Raw genomic sequence first — 20,243 nt, 5'->3', positions numbered from 1 at the left:
AGAAAGAAAGTACAATTTACTTCTTGTTTTTCTCACAATTTTTGCTTATTTACTTAATATTTTAAGTTCCTATGCTTGCAAGCCAGATTTATTAATTTCAGAAGCTAAGGCATATCTATGAAAATTTAGATACTCTATCCTGTGTGCAGGTGCATATACACACTTGCCCACTTTGAGAGTCATGGAGCAGTTAAGGTTGGAAGGCACTCTGAGAGAACGTGTAGTCCAAACTCCCTGCTCAAGCAAGGTCACCTGATGTATGTTCCCCAGGACTGTGTCCAGACTTTCTGACATGTTTTACAACAAAACTGTTGAAATGTTATTTCTTTTAGTTGAATTCAACCTCCAGATACAAACAGGCCTCAACTATTCTGATTCAGTCTAAATGACTTTGGTACACTGGTACGTAATAAGCTTAAGGTTTAGGAGGACAGTGTGTCTCATAACTGTCCTCAAATTTGTGTTTAGCCCTCAAGAACACCAAATCTCTTCACTGGGAATAAATATTAGCATAATTACAATATTAAAATTGGAAGTATTAAGACTAACTTCTCAGATAGAAGCTTTCTCAATAGGTTTTTGATCCTACTATATCTCCAAGGGCATTGTTTCATATATATAAATATATACATATGTAGGGTTTTTTTAATATGTGTATATATACATGTGTATATATAACTTAAGAGTAAAATAGTAATTTCCTACACTTCCACATATGAAGACATATACTTTTGCTTAACAGTTCCCAAGAAACTATGCACATTGCAAAACGTATGGGATATGTTATAGAAAACCTGACTTTAACAATACACGTGTATTTTGGAGACATAACAAGTTCAAAGAAAAGTTAACTCAAACCGCAATTAAAAGAAAAATAAACCCCTATAAGCAAGCAAGGCAGGAAAGGTGTCTGGACATACTGTTAAAAATATAAGAGACATTTGGACACATTGTTAAAAAATTAAGTGACAGAGCAACCAGACAAGCAAACAGTTAAGTCAAGAAATTTTCTGTTGCATTCTCCTGTGACACTCCTGATGCTAAGTAATTTCAAATCAGGAAGGAAGGAAACGCTAGGGAAGTCCTGCATATGATGCTATTTTCCAAACAACAAGTAGAAATCACAGAGTGCTGAGAGCTTATAGCTATCCAATCCTCCATCCTCATCATCCTTACTATCATGTTTACTATTTTAAATTTTGGTCCCCAAACTACTGACATACAGTGCCTTCATATCCTACCCACCTGGACCTAGAAAGGACTTCTTAATCAGCAGGCACACAGCTCAGCACAGACCTCCAAACTACTGCTGCTCTTCTACTGACACACCTGACAACTCAACAGCCATTCTGTGAATGTGCTACCTAACCTTCACAGAAGGTTATACAGGTTCACAGAAAGTTATACAGGTGATCCCTGTATAGGCACTCACATCAGAGACAAATGTGATATGTACCTGATCTATCCTTCTTTGAAATCCTTTAGAATTTAAGAAAGGAAACAAATATTAGCTTGCCCTATACACAAAGCCATATAAGATCCTCAGTTTTCTCATACTAACGAAGCACATTATAGTTACAGCTTAAAAAAAAATAGAAAAAGAAAAGAAAAGAAGGAGGCAAAAACAAAACAAAAGAGAGGAATCTTTCCTTACATTTCCCTGTCTTTCTTTACGTCCTTTGCAGTCTTACAAGGGGAGGTGAAACATCCGATGATTCAGAGATCCCCTTGTGGCTTCCAGCTACAAACAACTCTAGTCTTAAACTCCATCAACCAAGATGCAACAATGCCCCCAGCCTACGATTATCAACCACTCACAAAAAACACAATGTGATCATGCTCGATACTATTTAGAAATATCCAGAATACAGTCTAGATTAAACATTTAATTTGAAATGAGTGTGGTGGGAGAAAGGAGAAAAGCTCCAAAAACCCTTGGTCTGAGAAAAGAGGTAGCATTCTGCATACAGTAATTCTTACCAAATTAAAATCACTGGCTTATGAATGTTTAAAAATAAATTACTGCTTTATTCCTGGAACCATTTGATCACAAAAACAGGAAGTATAAACTAAACAATAAATATTTTACAAAGCTGCCAGTTTTACAACCTCATATAAATGCAGAGCAATGGGTATGCACAGCACCGCATGTTAAAAACCTCAACACATCAGCTTATAGGAGCAATTCAAGCACTGGGCAGGAAAGACTAGCAATTCAAACCTGCAGAGAATAAATAATTCTCCATTCCTGCAAGCACTTATGACAAGATTAATTCTGTACAACCAGATCATCCCACCAGTTCACAGGGTCTTCTCTTAAGAGTCTCTGGCTAGTGCTAGATTCTTAAGGACATAAAACACAGTCAGCATTTTTCCCCTCCTCATTTACAGCACACTCTTCCAATAGATGATGTAGAGTATGCTATAGAAATAAGGTTTTTTTCTTACTTGAAAGTCCTTTTCAAGCAATGCACCGTTCAGCAGTAAAATGCTCCTGAGACTGCTAACACTAATTTCAATAGCCTTCACAATTTTATTGACAGTATTACTTAATAACACTAAATTAGGAAACTCTAATGTCTAGTTACTCTGGCATAGCTTTTGAAGTCACCAGCTTTGTCATCTAGGCTGGTAAAAGGGACAACAATTTTCAGTTGACCTGTAAGACTGTTTTTGAATCACAGCAAATTTTAAGTGTTACCACTCTTGTAATCCTTTGTATCATACAGTTGCATCCACAGGGAACAGGCTGATCAAAGTCTGTCTTTGATGAGGTAGTCTTGAATGGGCAGAACACATATCCTCATGAATATCACCAAGGACATAACTAACATACTCTTAAGACAGACAAGGAAGAGGGTATCTTGGAAATACCAAATACAAGACAGCAAAGCTAAAGAAAAAGTTGCATCAGTTCTTTTGAGGGAATACATGATGTGTATTTCACTTTCCTTAGACCTGTCAAAAACCTTTGGATACATGTAAACGGGATAGGGTGAGAGGAGAGTTAGTCTCCATTAAAAGGGTTCCTCAGTCTCTGCTGACTAGAACCTGCTAATTATGTTGGTCATGCTGAATGATGAGTGCTGGTTTTGAGATCTCAACCACTGTTAAACTCAGCTGCATTCAGCCACTCATTTTGTTATTAACAGAGCATCTGAAATGAAAAGCTAAAATACCTATTATTCCTTTACTTTCAAAACAGCAACACTTAAGGAACAAACTTCTTAAAAGTTAACAAACCTTTAATCTGAGAATAAAGTTTTACTTGCAATAATCACAAGCCGAAGGTAGGAATGTTAGCTTCTTCCACAGAAGAGAAGGAAAACAAGTACAAAGCATCAAACACCAGACTGATTTGCACTTTTCTTTCAGGATAACTGTTAGCTTTTGAATTTGCCAGTTACTCACCTATTTGGGCTGATTGTCAAGTGAAACAAATTAACTCTGGTTCGGTGACTTCAATAGAACTACACTCACCTACACTGACCTATATTAAAGTAGCATTTCACACCAAGGAAACTCTGTCCGAACAATGTTGGAGACAATAGCTGCCGTGTGTCTCTTTTGCATACTTAACCATTATGTTGAATATCTATCTTCCTCTCCTCTGAGGGCCTATATTCTCTACAGGCAGCAATGACAAAAAGGTGACTGCTTACACAACTAAAAATATTTAATTTCAGATCTAACTGAGCAACCCCGCCCAGTTCACAGCCTCAGATGACTAGACAAAGCACGTGAAAGCCCAAACAATTGCCCTTGAAACTTCTCATAGGGAGTGGTGTCTGTGGCTGCCAGACTTTAAGTTACAGAACTCCATTTCAATTGAATTATTATGGATTTTGCCAGCCATCCTTCTTTTAACTGTCACAGGTGTGTTCTGTCTTGAGCTAGTGGTTTCTTCTGACTGGCAAAGCACCATAATGAAAGGAGGCCTGACACAAAGAGTTGGAAATGGGGCAGGAATAAAGAGAGAAAACTGGTATAATTCTGAAGGGAAGACTGTTAGGAAACCTCCACACCTTTGAATTTCTTCTCTACCAAGCATAAATGTAAGTCTGAATACATAATCCAAACCACTAATGAAAACAGAAAACCACTAGGGCTAAGTAAAGATTAATATACTTAGGAGAAATACAGCACTATTCAACAAGGCAAGAAGAATAAGCACATGAGTCCAGCAGCAAAAGTAATATTTAACAGACTAAATTTTTTAAAAAAGAAAGTGCTCTGAAAAAGAAGTCTTATTTTAAACTAGAAACAAAAAATGAACAACTCTAGAAAAATATTTGTTGTTTCCACTTGCAGATTATATGGGACAGGCTCTGGGAAATATACAGAAATGATACTGTGCAAAGTCTGACACCACAAAATCACTCTGTATCTACTGGCATCCACAAGCAAGCAAGAAATAAAAGCTTGTACTTCTGATCTTTTACTTTCGTGTCTCTCTTCACATCTCCTTGTTAACTGAAGACATTGTGGCTGCACTCCAATTTTGATATCAAGTGCTTCTTTTTTTTTTTTTAATTAGCTTAACCTTGTTAAATCAATTCTTATACTTACCAGGGCATGACATTGTTTACATTAGACCAAGTGCGAAACCCTGACCTCTGTATTTGCATCATGACCTTAAGAAAATAGAGCCCACTCACCCAACCTCAGGCCTTACAACTTTAATTATGTCCAACAAGGCTGCTGTGCTTTAATAGTATCATTTACCAAGACTAAAAGTTGTTTATTTTTATTTGTGTTAGTCACTCCTATTTTGTTTTATTCCATTTATACACACTGGCATTTGTAATCAGAATTGCTAACAAACTGGGTCACTTCAGATGCAGCTGAATACTCTTTCCAGCTACTTACATGAGCATATGGTTCTACAAAAACATACACTATTTGGCTTTTCTCTGATATAAACATACTAGATCACAGTGCCTCCTTAAGAAATTTTTAAAGGACAGAGAGGGGATACGGGGAATAGACTACTGCAAAGTATTCATTACTCCCAGTTTTAATGTGGTTCATCAGGCTGGTATCTTTAAAAGAAATTCCAGGCTTTCTAACTTCCCTGTCACCCAGCCAGACATCCACTCTTAACCCCATTCCTTTCCCACATAGTTTATTGTTATATATATAAGTTCAACATCAAGTCAGAGAATTAAATGAAGAGTCAAATTATGAATGCAATTTTAGAAGAACTATCTAGAAGAAAAGCTTAAACACGTTGGGGGAATTTTACTGGGGCTTTATCTCAATAGGTTCTTCAAATTATTTAATGGCATACAAGGAAATCTAAATGTCTTCACATCAGAAAGTCAAGCTAAAGTAGACACCACTCAGTAAAAGCCATTACCATTTCACTTCAAATTTAGAAGATGGACAGTCTAAATCAAAGTTGTATTAGATGTAGTTTATTTAATGGAACTTCCAATTTGAAATAAGAAGTATGTAGTTTGAACTTTATGGTAAACTGCAATCTTCACATTCTCTTTTCTGTATCACATTAGCTACTTGCTCACTAGACACATAATGGGTAAAAAACAAGAGTTTCTTTGTTTGCGTACATTAATGTAAAGCTGTAAAACTCATTCAGCCAAACTTTCACCTTTAAACCTTAACCTGACTTGTAACAACGTTTGTAGCCTCTAAAATTACATTCCATGCACCCAGACGGAGTTAATCACCCTTCACTTTTGATGCATAGAATAATGATCTACCACTTAAGCTTGAGCCTTTAAAAGCCTAAAGAAAAATATGTACATATCTGAGTCTTAAATCAGTAGTGAAATAGCAAAATTCTATTCAGCATTATTATTTAGAAAACTAGGTCTATATGAAATAGAAACATAGTATTATTTATTAAACCTCGCTCACAATCCTGGCTAAATGCCCATAGGAAAAAAAAAAAAAAAAAAAAAAAAGGATGTTATACAACATAATAAAATTCAAAGCCAAAAATGCTTTGAAAAGGTCTTTGGACAAGCAAATAAACAAAAATAAACAAAGTAGATAAACATAAGAAGCTAATACAAAAACAGTATGTGTAGTAACAAAGCAGAAGAATCAGTGAGCATCAGCACAACATGCAATAAAACCACTCTTGCAATGAACAACAACAAAAAAAAAAAAAAAACTAAAATGTTGAGTTTGATTAGAGTCTTTAAACTTTCTTAACTTTTTAAGTGAAAGTGAGATTATAAATCATCTTTTCTCCCTTAAATATTTCTATGCAATACTGAGCAGTGGCAAAGTGACATTCAGCTTAAGCCTTTGAAATACAAGCAAAATATCAAAATGAGTAGCGAAACTTTTATTGACTTTAAATGGCTGAGAATTCACCTAGGTTTTTTGGTTTTCTTCCTCACTCCACAAAAAGAGTAAGTTGCTTTTTCTTCATTTATGATAATACAAAAATTGAGCTATTTTTACTTTGGCCTTATTACAGCTTTTTCTTTTTAAAAAGAAATTATTTTTAAACAAGTTTTAACAAGTACATTACAGTTTGCACACATAATGTGCTGGGTGGAGTAAGAGCCCTCAGAAGCACAGTGCACAGAGCCAATAAAGGACTTGTCGCCAACACCCTCCTATTTCATGACTACTAGAACAAAAACAAACGCCATGTTCAGTTCATTGCAAAGAAAAGAATACACTAAACTCATGTGGCTTTTTATTTGGCTAGCATAAGGTGAGTAAAATAAAATTCAGTTTTATGAAATTCAAAATGATCATCTGCAAGTCTACAGGAATTGTGATGAAATGATCAACTTAAGTGACCAACTTAATTTAATTTTTATTATTATTGGGCTGTATTTACCACGATTTTTAGTTGAGGGTTGTTGCCTTCCTTCCTGCAGTAAGGCAAATAAAATGTAAACGTCTTTCTGTAAATTTATGTAAAGTAAAATGTAAATTACTGTCAAAACCAGAAATATCAATGCTGATGCCATGATGATCTGAGTGCAGACATTAACCCAATCTTTTTAAAATAATCACAGTTGATTTCATTCACATTTAAATAGTGATTTTTCCCAAATTCATAGCTATCAGGCAAAATTAAATGTCCACAGTATCAATAATCCTTATCGTAAGAGGGGAAAGAGAAAAGGGGGGGGGGGGGGAAGTAAAGCTGCTTGTATAAATCATATTCACTACTGCTGGTCACATTGTAAAGGCCCTGGGTCAATATAAGCCTGTCAAATGTCCTAACTTGGTTCTCCCAGAAAATCTGAAGGAAAAACACTCCCCATCTGATATGGGGGGTGTGCGTGTGTGAAGGGAGGGAATTAAATATTCTCATTCCACATTATGTTAATGGCTACTGTACAAGTGTGTGGAGAGAAAAGAAGCAATCATATAGCTTTATTAAAAAAAAAAAAAATTGGTTTCCCCTTGGGTAGATAACAAAATAGAACAAAAAATGAAAAAAAAGAAAAAAAAAAAAAAAAAAAAGGAATTTGACAGAAATTAAGTAAATGAGATAACTAGCAATTCAGAAGCCAAAAAATGTCATAAATAGAGAATTTCTACAAGAATTTAGGGAATCTCAACCTCTAGTTGGTAGAGACTAAAGCTGAATATTATTTTAGTATTTGTGGTGATAAGCCTCAAAGGGAAAATGTCTTTCTCTAGAAGGGCCCAGTTCACATTTGTTTTCTGCCATTGTGTACTTGCTGCATAAAGCCCATCCACTTTAAGCAGTAATATCATAAGTGATGTCTTTGTTTGTGTCTTCGTACAGTTCTAAAAAATTAATATTCAAACACATGCTACAATGTTTTCTTTATTTCCTCCCCTAAAATTGGGACATAAACAGAAGTGTATTTATATTGGCAGTATAATCCTCCTATGGAATAAAAGCCTTATGAACAGTTGGAACATTATTCTTGATATGAAACCAAGCTACATTACCGTTCAGCTCAGTAAACTACCAGAACCAAACCGTACTGGAGAAAAGTTAAACTAAGTACTATCTCTTTTCTTTTCATACTTCTAAATATTTTGCTCTTCCCACAAGCAACAGATATTCACATCCACAATTAAAAGCTACAAAATCTAAATAATTATTTTCTGAAGTTTTTTGCTGGTGAGTACTTTGCTTTTTAGAAGATTCCATCCTATCTGTTATTTTTCATTTCAAGGTTCCAATTACTGCATATACATTTTTTAAGTCACAAAATGTTCTTAATTGTTAAAAAATGTCCTAGCTTCTAAGAAGTTGACAGTAGCATCTATATTTCTCCTTATATCAAAACACAAGAAGACTTTCCTCCTCCTTCTACATTCAAGAGGTGAACAGAAGCAACAGTTCTTTCTGCTTTTCATCTAGTTAGAAATTATTCCTTTTAGTTTTTAAAGGTTACATAATCTAAGCAATGAGTCTCATCAATCACTATTGAATGATTTAAATCAGCCATTCAGTTCCAGGTGCCCCTCAGTGCCAGTGATGTGCTAACTCCTTCCAAGGTTTACCTTCTTCTGCAGTTGAAACCATCATTTTCCACATTGGTGAAGCTAGAATTTCATTCCTGGCACAGGGCCTCCTGCCAATCACTTTTATGTCTGTGCATTGTTATAGTGCAATTTCCATTTTACAGTTGCATAAGATATGCTATAGTTAAACAATTTGTTATGCTATACCATCACCTGATATGTCCTCTCACTATTACATTCTGCTGCTGCAGTTCCCATAGTCTCAAACCCTGCCTTCTCCAGTAGCAATTCCTATTCTGGGTAGCAAAAGGTAAGATGAGTTATTCCTACCCTAACCTTGTTTTCTGCTCCTCTTGTTTCCTCACTTCTTTCGCTTTATCACCTCCTACCATTAAACACTTTCATTGTGAAGTATTTGCCAAATACTGTACCTAGGCCATCAGCTATATTCAAAAAAGAGAAAGTGGTATTGACAGAGCTGTTTTACAAGTGGGAGGTGAGAGGGAAAGATGAGAATACATTCCGAATTTGCAAATCCTAGCTCCGAGCCTGCCTGGCATCCAACAGATCTCCAAGCATAAAGCTAGAGCAAGTGCTGAGGCTTATACCAGCTGCCAAGAGGTTCTGACAGAAGAAGTGGTGACATTGCTGTAAAGGGGTATTAATATAGACATAGCCTATTTTGGACTTCCGGGCTGCTATACTTGGGCTTACATATTTGGGCTTATTTGGCCAACAGAAGATGTCTCAGAGGAAAAGTACTACAACTGACCAATGATAGTATAATATACTATGAGACACCAAGAAGATGCTAAAAAAATAAATACTCAAACACATTTTGATTGCCTTCACACTACACATAGAACCAAAGAAGTATATGCAAAAACCATCAAATAGTTTTTTTTTTCCAGTTAACTGACTCTTAAGAAAAAGTTCACTATAATCTCACTTTTAGATGTGCTGAGAGAACTCACAATGATCCATAAACATTCACAGTTGAAGTTAAAGTCAAACATTTTATACAATTTAATTTAAACACTAGAATCAAGTGTTTTTAAAGGTACTACTGATTTTAAGAGACTCAATTTAGGTTGTAGGTTCCTAACTTCAACCACTCAAAAGGGGCTGGATTACAAAAACCTAAGTGTTTACTGAAAATCAAGCCCCTCTTTAAAGCACGTCCATCTAGTCACTGATAGAAACTCATTTCTTTCCCCCTCTGCTTGCTTCCAAAAGAAAGGACCTTTCATCCTATACACATCTTTAGGCTTCAGGCACATAACATACACTAACTTCTAAGATGAGATACTGTTGTTCTTTATCATGATACTGTAGAAGTTAATAGTGAAATTAAAATCTTCTGTATATGAATCTGAAATAGTGAACTGTTATGTCTAATCTTCAATGTAAAGGCAGTTAAGTAATTGGATAAGAGGCACTACAACTAACCCAGAATGTAAAATAAATATCTTGCCTGGGGATATGCAAATTTCATAATGTACAAAAATGCTAACCGAGCAAGTTCTAATGCAGTATAACATACCCATTCATGGAACTGTTTAACAATACTAAAGAAATCATGATTCTGATTTATATACAAGACAGAGGAGCAGAAGACTACAAAATTGAATTACATGAAAAGCAAGTATATTGATTATACAGTTTGCTCAGACTGCTCTTAAGGAGGACTGCTCCCATTTCATTGGTTGGAAACCTACCCCCAGTACACTCTGCACTTCATGTCTGAGAAGATATGTCGTTCCAGAACTGAGCTTATTTGACTACTGATTCACTATGCAAGATGAAGAAAATAAAATATTAAGATTTTAAATCCACAGCTCAGTACAGATTAAGGTTTGCCAATTTTACAAATCTTTCATCTACAATAAGGGGTGCTCACATGGTATTAATCATTCACTATATCAGCTTAAGACTTAAGGTAATACAACATCGTATTGAGCAAATACTTGCTAACAGAAAAGGGCAACTTGAACAATTTTGAAGGAATGTATGTAGTCAGATATGCAAAGGAAACATGTATTTGAGGAAAGTATGTATTTGGCTGCAGCAGTCCAGAAAACAATTATATTTTCTGATAAGAAATATTAATATAATTTTAATAATATTATACACCTACTTATTTTGGTCAATACTAAATTTGTAATAAGTTATTTTTAAAGTGAGTGATGTGCTTATTTAAATTATAGTGCTTTAGTTAAATGTAACTAAATATAAATATTTAGTGTAATATAGAAAGCCCTATGCCCCTCTGGAGATATTAGGGGCAACATATTTACTATTTTAGGAAAGCATATATGCCAATAGAAGTGTACCATTTATGTCAGAATTCTGACTGAGAAGCTGAATACCTAAGAGAGCTTCATTTAAAAATATCTGATGTTCTGGTGCACTGACTGCATACAGCTAACATACCAAAAGTAATAAAATAAAAATCAAATGTGTTAGAGATGAGGTTGAAGACAGAAAGATGCTATTACTATTACCAAAATCCATCTATGTCAGAAAACATCTATGTCAGAAAGTGAAGGGCATGCACAAGTCATCCTCAGGTCCTATGCTCCTCCTGCAGCAACTGGTTGACATCACTTCATTAAAAGCTAGCTAGACAAGTCACCAAGTTCTCTGTAGTGCTTTGGAGAGTGATGACGACAGCAACTGCGAATAAGCTTGAAGACCTGAAATACAGGCTTCAAACAGGTATAAAACTGCTTTTAAAACTTATCTTTTAAAACAAGCTTCTTCATTATTTAGCTCTACAAGTGTATTCTCTGTGATTAGTGGTAAATCTTGCTTTCTAGGACTGCAAGTTTCTGTTTCTGTAACAGAATTAACACTATTTCTACTGAGAAAGTGAAGGCAAAAGGTTTGCTATTTACCTTATCAGCACAGAGTTCAACTCCTTTAGGGTAAGGAGAGCCTTCTGCACTTCCAAAGACCATCTTGTCTTCCCGCTAATAATCTTCGCAAAGGAAAGATGAATTTGTTCATGGGTATTGGCGAGGCAGAGCATTCTGCATCTTTCTCTTGCCTGAGGCTGCTCAGACTATGACCTAAGTGCTAAATTAGAAAACTGGCCTGCTGCAACTGCCAAATACAGATTATTTCCAATTTATCATCTAATTTGTTATAATCAATCATGCAGAGACATGCTTCACATACATAAATATATATACACACACATGCTTCAGCCTAGTTCATTTTCACTGTTCTGAAACTTATGAAAATCTCCAGGCAAAACAGGCAATGAAAAAACTCTACAACTCTGAGTCAGAGCCCCACAACAGTTCTCAGTATTTTAGAATATTTAACGTCATTAGTTGCTTATATATTCCTCCACTTTCCTAATAAAATTAGTTTTCTCATTTTATTTTCAAGACATGGAAAGAATTACAATATATTTTTGTTCTGTCAAAGTATAGGACATTTCCTCGCCTTATTATACCCTGAGGTGGATACTGATAGTACATGACTGAGAATAAATACTTGCCTACTTCTTCCTCTTGCTAACTTTATGTTGCTGTTTAAATACACAAATTAAAACATACACATACCTCATCTGAGAAGCCTATACTCTCACCTCTTAACGAATGTTCCAGAACCAAATGCTGTATTTTTGAGGAGTAAATGCATGGTGTTTCTAATGATTCTCAAATCATTGTGTCAACTCTCAGAGAAGTTCTGGCAGTCAGATTAAATTCACCACCTCATATTTCAAGAAACCTTACAGTCATTTTCAGGAAAAGGTAACTTACAGAATCTGGCTCAAGTCTTTCAGAGTCTTGATTATTAACTTAGATCCTTAAAAAGGGAAAAAAGATTAAAACAGAATACAGCACATCTGGCTAAAAACTATAATTCAGTATCAGCTGCCTGGCTACTCCCCTTTTTGTACCTGTTCAGATTTCCCACAATACCAATCTCATTGCCAGGAGTTTAGTGTAGCAGGCTGCCCATGCCTGGAGTTCAAAATATTTGGCCTTGTAAGACATTTGCTTCCTCCGTGTAAAATGCCCTTCTACCCATGCCAATTAAGTGCTGATTTAAACCTGATGCAATAATCAGCCAAGAGGCACCAGCATACATGATTAGACTTGCATATTCAAACACCAATATCAGGACCTACATGGGTAATCTTAAGAAGAAAGAATGGACGGTATGAATTAGTAAATTATCTGCCCCTTACAGCACCTCTTTGCCTTTCCAAGTTCCTGAAGAAGCTCACCTCTTGGCCAAGATTCTAACGGCTAACAGGAAAACTCTCTTATTTCCTCTGTTTAGACAGTTTATTGGACTCAAAATACACCTCAGTTACAACTTCAGTTATTTCACTGTTTACTGTACAGTTTTATGAAGATGTACTCAGGTGAAAAGTTAAGGAAGGTTATCATCACCAAATGAGGCAATATAGCAGAATACACAAATAAAATGTGTCAGAACTCAGCATATAAATTTTTTTAAGTGCTCTTCAGTATGCTTGGAAAGAGCAAGGTTCCTGCCAACTTCCTGACAGCAAAATAACCTCAAAACATTTAACAGCTATTACCAAAAGCCTAATTCCTAGCTATTCAAGTATATACACAAAAAAACAAATTCTCATCAATAATAACTTACATGAATGCACAACAACAATGCTGATTTCTACCCTGAAATAGAAGTATTTTGAAAAAGATCTAAAATAGCTATTGTAGTAACAAGCCAGGTGACTGTTATTCACAGAATGCATTCAGTGATGACAAAAACAATAAATTGTAGAAGCTGAGTAAGTGATTGGACTTGCTAGCTGCAGCATATTTTCATATGAATTAGAAAAAAAATGTCCTCTAATGAAATTTAATATTATGCTTGTTTCGGATTGCAAAACAAAAACTATTTCAGTTATTTAGGCAAATAAGGTGCCAAACCAAAAACTGCTGAATTTGGGAGAGGAGATGGGTTCTTAGATTCTTAAATACAGCATCAGATTTCCCTGTGTTGAGCACCTAAAAAAAAAAAAAAAAAAAAAAAAAAAAAAAAAAAAAAAAAAAAAAAAAAAAAAAAAAAAAAAAAAAAAAAAGCGTTTTCTCTATCTTTAGCACAGTATTGAACTGCAAAAATGAGACTGGTTTTGATCCCCCATATAACTCTTTGGCAATCACTTCCAAAGTGTTGGAATGGATACTGCACATGAATATTTTACATTAAATAACGTTGTTACCTAGTTGTCACTAGCTTCTGCCAATATTCATAATGTTCCCTCTACATTTGTAGATTGAATCAGAACCTTTAGACTGCAGACTTAGGGGTAGAGTATCCTTCACATGAATTTATGTTTCCTAATCAAACTTTATGGATTGTACACAGTTAACCTCCAAAGTTCAGAACCCTGAACTTTACAGATGATCCCTTCACAGAGATACAATTGACAGACCTGGTAATGAAAAAACTCAGTAACTTTGGGGACAACAGTAAAGAGCTACACAACACAAATATAAGGAAATCAACAACAGTGACTGCAGCAAGAAAATGGTTTGAATATTCTTTTTTTCTTTAGATAGGTGTCCAAAATAATTTCTAAGCTATATAAAAAAAGTCTTTCCTTCTAACTGAAACAGAACAAAAAAATGCAGTAATGCAAACTGGAAGATATGTGGGGGAGGGGTTGATCTCCATACACACTGTCAGTACTCACATGGAAAAGTGGTTTCCAATCAGTCAAACACCTAGATACTTGGAGAATATTCCATCACTAATGAGGAACTTAATAATACATAGCTGTTTCTTCTAAAGTTTCAATGCAAACGCAGCCAGCTTCTTCAATGCAGCTATCTTTCTTAAACATTCTTACAGTAAAATTACTTAGGACACAATGCATATGGAGTAGGTGCTTTTCTTTTTTCTTTTTCTTTTTTTTAAGATAACATATTTACCCTACAAAGATGCACTCCAACATTCATAATAATAATTTTTTAAATCTTTTCTGTATTTTATTACTACCAGAGAATACAGAGAAGGAACAAGAACATTTCCTGAAGTAGCACTACAGTACTTCAGCCTATCAGTTTCTTCCATACTGCACAAGGGAAACTTCCTTCTCTAAGCACAAACTGATGAAATAAAGAAGCAAAAACAAAATCAAAGAAATTGCTGATATATTTAATCCAATAGGTAGGTTAACCAGCTGCAATGGATTTTGGGGAATCTCTGTGGACATGCTTTAAAGTATTAATCCTTAGAAGATGAGTTTCCCATAATGGAATATAAGAGCCAATTTTGCCCTCCGCTGGCTAGAACTATCAACAAGAGCCATGCCTGCACTGAGTCTGTCGTTAGGAGTTGCCCATTTCATACAACATAAAATTCCTTCTTTATCAGATTAACCAATCCAATTTGAAGTACAGTAACTAGAATGTGGTATCACGAACTGGGAACAGCAGGTAACATGTTGATTAGGTGGGAATCAACTAAAAAAGTTTTGCAATGAAACACATGGAAGAAATAAAAATATTTCTGGTGTGGGATCACAAAATCAATCAGTAACATACTTGGTCTTGGAGACTGCTAGAGCACTGAACGTACATTAATAAGCAAATAAGCAAACCAAAAAACCAGAACTTTGAAGCCTCAATTCCCAGCAAAAATGCTCTACTTCCCACATAGCTGAAAATTTTTATTTTCTGACCATACCAACTTGATGCTGCTGTTCTTTCTTTGGGGAAGATGAGACCTCTATAGATTATAAAGGAAAGATAGTCTCAAAATGGAGGAAAAAAGACAGAGTGCAGGTAAATACTCAAGCAAACAGGGATACTGGAGAAGAGGCACATCTTAAAGCAATTTTTCCTCTTATCTTTATGCAAAGAAGCATTGAAATGACAAGGGAGGAAAGCTGCTATATTCTAAAATTCAAAATGATTCAAGATTTAAATTTATTCAACATCTATTAACCACAGGCTTAGATGAAAGAAGGTACTTCACAGAATAGCACAGAGGCAACACCAGGGTAAAAATTAGGGGGTTTAAATTCTAAGTGGTTTACCAATTACTGTTTTCACAAACACTAACCAATTTACCTCTTGATTATGACTAAGATTTTCCTCCTCCCCATCTCCTATCTTCTTTCCCATCTCTCAATAGAGGATTTAATATTTAGAGTGTGGGCACACAATCCATTGATTCAGTATTTAGCATAAGTAAGGGAAGTTAAAACCTATAGTGGACAAGAAGAGAAACGACCAAGCAATGCAAGCATATCAGCTGACAGTGGAATATAAATTATATCAGTGTGGAAACTGCTTCAGATGATTCCTGTCCTTCCTTCTGCTCTAAAGCCATTTGTCTTCATACTTCATCATGCCTAAGGTTTCTGGCCTGTCCTCTGTGCCAGACACAAGATCAACTGTTTGATCCCCTTCTCACTGATGGACAAGAAACCTCTCTGGCAGGGAAGATGGAACAAGGTTTGCTTCTCTCTCTTTGATACTGCCTTTGCTTAAAGGCAAAATAAAGAACTTTCACTAAAAATTGTTTGGGTTTTTTTTGCCCAACTTTTCAGTTGGAGCAAACATCATTCGTGAGAACGTCTTCATCTTGGGAAAAAATTAAAAAATTAGATCCATCTTATGCTGTTGCTCCCACGAACAGCAGAATATGGAAGAAGTCTAGAGTGTTCACAGGAGAAATGTATTAGATAATAAAAAGTAACTATGAAATGATGCTGGTTAACTTCGAATTAAAGATTTGTCGTTATAGACTTGTGTAATAGAGTCCACCGTGTATGAAGTGAGCTTTTCTATAGTCAGGAAGATTGGCAAAGTAGATTTACAATGAGCAAATTGTTGAAAAGCCCTTCTCATCTCCTCTCTCCCCCCCCCTCCATTTCAATTGTTTCTTCCACTAGATAAAGAAGACAATATAGACTGTTAGGGTTAGAGTTACTCTTTTTTAAGAGAGAATGCAAAACTTTCCATATTCGAAGCCACAGAAATAAACCTAATACCCAGCAGCAAAAATGTAATAGTTAAATTTATGATATACTATAGAAACAGACATAAGTTATTGCATTCAGTGACATAATTAAGACTTAAAGCTTCAGGCAGTGCACTTAACCTAGTCTTTCAAAAACTTCATTCATTCATTCACTGCCCAGGTGTCTCATACTACCGTAACTTTAATTACTCATAGGGGTCCTCAGAAATCCTGTAAAAATCAATTAAGGTAGAAGTTAGTGCCCAAACTAAACTTAACTGCGAGACAAAGTTTTACTGAATTAGCTGCACTTAAACGTACACTTTCATAGCTTATTTAAATGTACGATAAAAGGAGTTGCTGAGAAAGGGAAGGAATACTGCAGACAGATGAATCTGGATTCTTAACAGGAAGCGTATGCAGAAAGAAAACAAAACCAAACACCAAATACCATCACCACTACCCCCGTTCAAATTAAAAACACACGCACAGCGCGTCCCGGACCGCAGGACAGGCGCCGAGCGCAGTGATGAGCACGCCACCACGGAGCCCAAGGCAGGCAGAGCCATTTCTAAGTCGTTATGCACAGTACTTTATCACGGTCCTCGACACCCCGGCTCGATAAGGTACTTAAACACGCAGAATTTGCAGGCGAACAAAAAATCAGCTATCAACAATACCCTATTAGTACGACCCTATCGTTAATCTACAGGCACGATAAGATGCCCCAACACACATAAACCCAGCTCAAACAGTGACTAATGACCATTAATCCCCCTATCTCTTCAGGGATCTCGCCTTCTTCCATTTATCACGCTGACATGCCGCTTTACACACGTGGGTAAACTTTAACCGAGAAGGGGAACCAGAAACAGCCTCCAAGCGGTCCGCAACGAGAACCGGGGCTGCTGTAACGGCGGCGGCGGCAGCAGCGCGGGGCGCGGCGCCCGCGCGAGCGCTCGGCGGCCGTTACCGCCGGCGGGGCGCGGCGCGGGGGGCGGGGGCGCGCGCGCCGTTAACGGTTCATGCGGCGGCAGGGGAAAGGTGGCGGGGAGGGAGAAGGAGTCAGCCATGCGGTTTAACACCTGCCCCCCACAGCTCCCCACCCCGGCCTGCTTGCTATGGGCACCGACCTCCACCGAGGAGAGGAAGGGGTTATTGCCTGCAGCCCCCGGCTCCTGGCGAGCCCCGCTGCCGGCCGGCCGGTCGGTACCCCCACACACACACCGGCGCCGGGCGGGGGGAAGCGGGCCGTCGCCCGCAGCCGTTGGGCCGCGCCCCAGCCCCGCGGCAGCCGGGGGCACCCAGGCCGCGGCCGCCAAGCCGCGGGGGCGCCGGCGGCCAGGCGAGGCGAGGCCCGCCCGGGCGCACGGCCCGCAGCGCGCCGCCGGCCGGCATCAAACTTCATTTGCGAGGGAGAGAGGGAGGGAAAGGAGAGGGCGGCTGGGCGCGTCCTCCCCCCACGCGCGGCAACGCGGCCCCGAGCGGGGCGGCGGGAGCGCTGCCGCCGCCGAGAGCCCGCCGCTGTATTTGTTCAGGGGTGGTGGTTACCTGAGGTGAGACATATTAATCCAAAGAGGTAAAAGTGAGCAAACTCCGCGATCATTGTCCTCAGGTGGCGCCTGCAGACAGTCTCATGCCAGGAGAGACGGGGGGAGAAATAAAACCGAAAAGCCCCCAACTGTAATTCCACAGAAGCTTAATATAAGCAAGGTTTCTTAATCCTCCAGGACTTTAGCGGCGAGCACTCTCCGGAGAGGGAATTGTCAAATCCAAGAGACTTCAGGAGCACGGGCACTCCGCTCGCTCCTCTCTCGGCCCCGATTTTCCTAAAAGCCGCTTTGACACTTCCCAGGACCATCCAAAGCAAGAGGAGAAAACAAAAGATCCTCACTTTCCCGGGGCCGAGATCCACTGCCTCCCGCTCACAAGTTGCTCCTGAGACTTTGTTTGTCAGTACCCGGGACAAGCAAGTAACAAAACAGAACAAAGAATATTAATACCGATATGTATGTACCAGCTGCTGCTGCGCTCCGCGAGGTAGAGAGAGGCAAGAAGGGGGGAAAGGAGAAAAAAAAAGGGGGGGGGGGAAGTGCTTTCTGCAAAGTGAGACACAAAGTCACTGGGCATCCGAGGCAGAAGAAGGGGCGGCGGCAGCGCCGGGCGAGAGGCTGGTCGCGGTGGCTGTGGCAGACCGCGGGGAGGAGTGAGGAGGCGGCGGCACAGCGGCGGCGGTGTTGGCGGCAGCAGCAGCAGCAGCAGCAGCAGCCCTCGCTCCCATCACGAGGGGAAGGAGGCAGGAGCGCCGGGAGCGGCGGCAGAGCCGTGCCGAGCCGAGCCGCGCCGCAGCAGTCACGCAGGGCGGCAGGCAGGGCAGCCCCGGCGGCAACTCCTCGCCCTGCCCAGCATCGCCGCCGCCCCCCGCTGCACGCGGCAATCCCAAACTCGCCCCCTCCACCCACCACCACCACCCCCCAGCGCCGGAGGAGGACACAAAAGAGGGGCAAAGCGAGCAAGCAAGAAAGCAAAACTTCCAAGGGCCAACGCCCCCTCCCACCCACCCTTCGGTGCAGCAGCAGCAGCGGGAGGAGGAGCAGCGGCAGCTCCTCTCCTTCCCCCTCCGCCGGGGCAGGGGTGCACCAGCCGGGAGGGGCCGAGCCCGCCGCCCCTGAAGTTTCTGGTGTCACTGTACGTCCGCCGTGGGTTTCCCCCGCCTCCTCCTCCGCTTCCCTCTGTTTTCCTCCTCCTCCGCTGCTGCTGCTGCAGGTCTGATGCCGCCTCGGGACACCGCAGAGAGAGGAGCCGCACCTACACAGCCCCCGCACGCCCGGCGCCGCGCAGCGCCCGCGCCGCCCCTCCCGCCGCGGGGCCGCGCTGCACCGCGCGCGCCGGCGGGGGAGGCCAGAGGGGAGCAGCACTCACCGAAAAACTACACCCCCTCCCGCCGGGAAAAAAAAAAAAAAAAAAAAAAAAAAAAAAAAAGCGCGAGAGAAGAAAAGAAAAGAAAGAAAAAAAGAAAAAAACACCGCACAGGTCTCCAGAACTCCACGCCCCACTAGGAAACTAAACTAAGTTTGCTGAGGCCTCCTTCATGGACGTTTAGGTCACACTCAGTGGGCAACTCTGCAGTGTGCCCTCTTGCCAACTCGGCATTACTGGGATGAGCAGAAATGCCGCAGCAGATAAAGCCTTAGCCCTGCTTCCCTGTCACAGCTCACCTCGTTATTTTCCCTTCCTGTGCTATAATTATCAATTGCATTAGAAAGTAGCACAGTAAATAAAGGGTTTTGCAGGCAGTTACAGAGTAGCCTGGTATTCCTGGTGGAGCAATGAGGTTGTGGCTTATTGGATGGTCCCTAGTGACTAGTGTTACATGTTGCAGGCATGGGCCCTATCTACAGGAAAAAGCTTTGTTAAATTTGTGCTTCTGCAGCTAGGGGCACAACAAATACTATGTGGAGCTGTGTAAGTGGCTTTAACAGTCAACTTTACATAGTCGTGGAAACTTTGTCTCAAGCCAACAGACGTAACATACTGGTGAGGGGGAAGACTTAATGCTCTAAGTGAAAGGAGGAGATGGACCAGGGTAGAAAGATTGTTGTTAGACAGTTTGGATTTATGGCAGTACTACCACTTCACAGTAAATCTCCATGTACATCTAGGTTTGATTCATTGGGTTATAAGGACTGAATGAGATGTGAAAAGAAATTTAATTTCTAAGAAGCATGTTCAATAAATTAATCTCGTTACAAATGAACTTTTTCTAGCAGTGGGGCAAATGCTTGAAAGTGCCTTACTTCACTTCCTGGCATAGGATTTCTATGCACCCTCCATCTCTA

General features: G+C 39.3%; 1 protein-coding gene across 1 annotated transcript in view; it reads right to left on the bottom strand.

Moving 5' to 3' along the window:
• ROBO1 (roundabout guidance receptor 1) overlaps positions 1-18,018 on the bottom strand; it is a 312,623-nt gene extending 294,605 nt beyond the window's left edge. The window contains exon 1 of the mRNA XM_062597683.1: positions 17,956-18,018. Within this exon, the coding sequence (XP_062453667.1) occupies positions 17,956-18,010 (55 nt within the window). The 5' untranslated portion in view covers positions 18,011-18,018. The remainder of the gene's footprint in view (positions 1-17,955) is intronic.
• Between the last annotated feature and the right edge of the window lie 2,225 nt (positions 18,019-20,243).

The sequence above is a fragment of the Rhea pennata genome, chromosome 1, assembly GCF_028389875.1.
Source record: "Rhea pennata isolate bPtePen1 chromosome 1, bPtePen1.pri, whole genome shotgun sequence".
In the NCBI taxonomy this organism is placed as follows: domain Eukaryota; kingdom Metazoa; phylum Chordata; class Aves; order Rheiformes; family Rheidae; genus Rhea; species Rhea pennata.
Note: the sequence above shows the minus strand (reverse complement) of the source record. Positions and strands in the feature narration are given on the sequence as shown.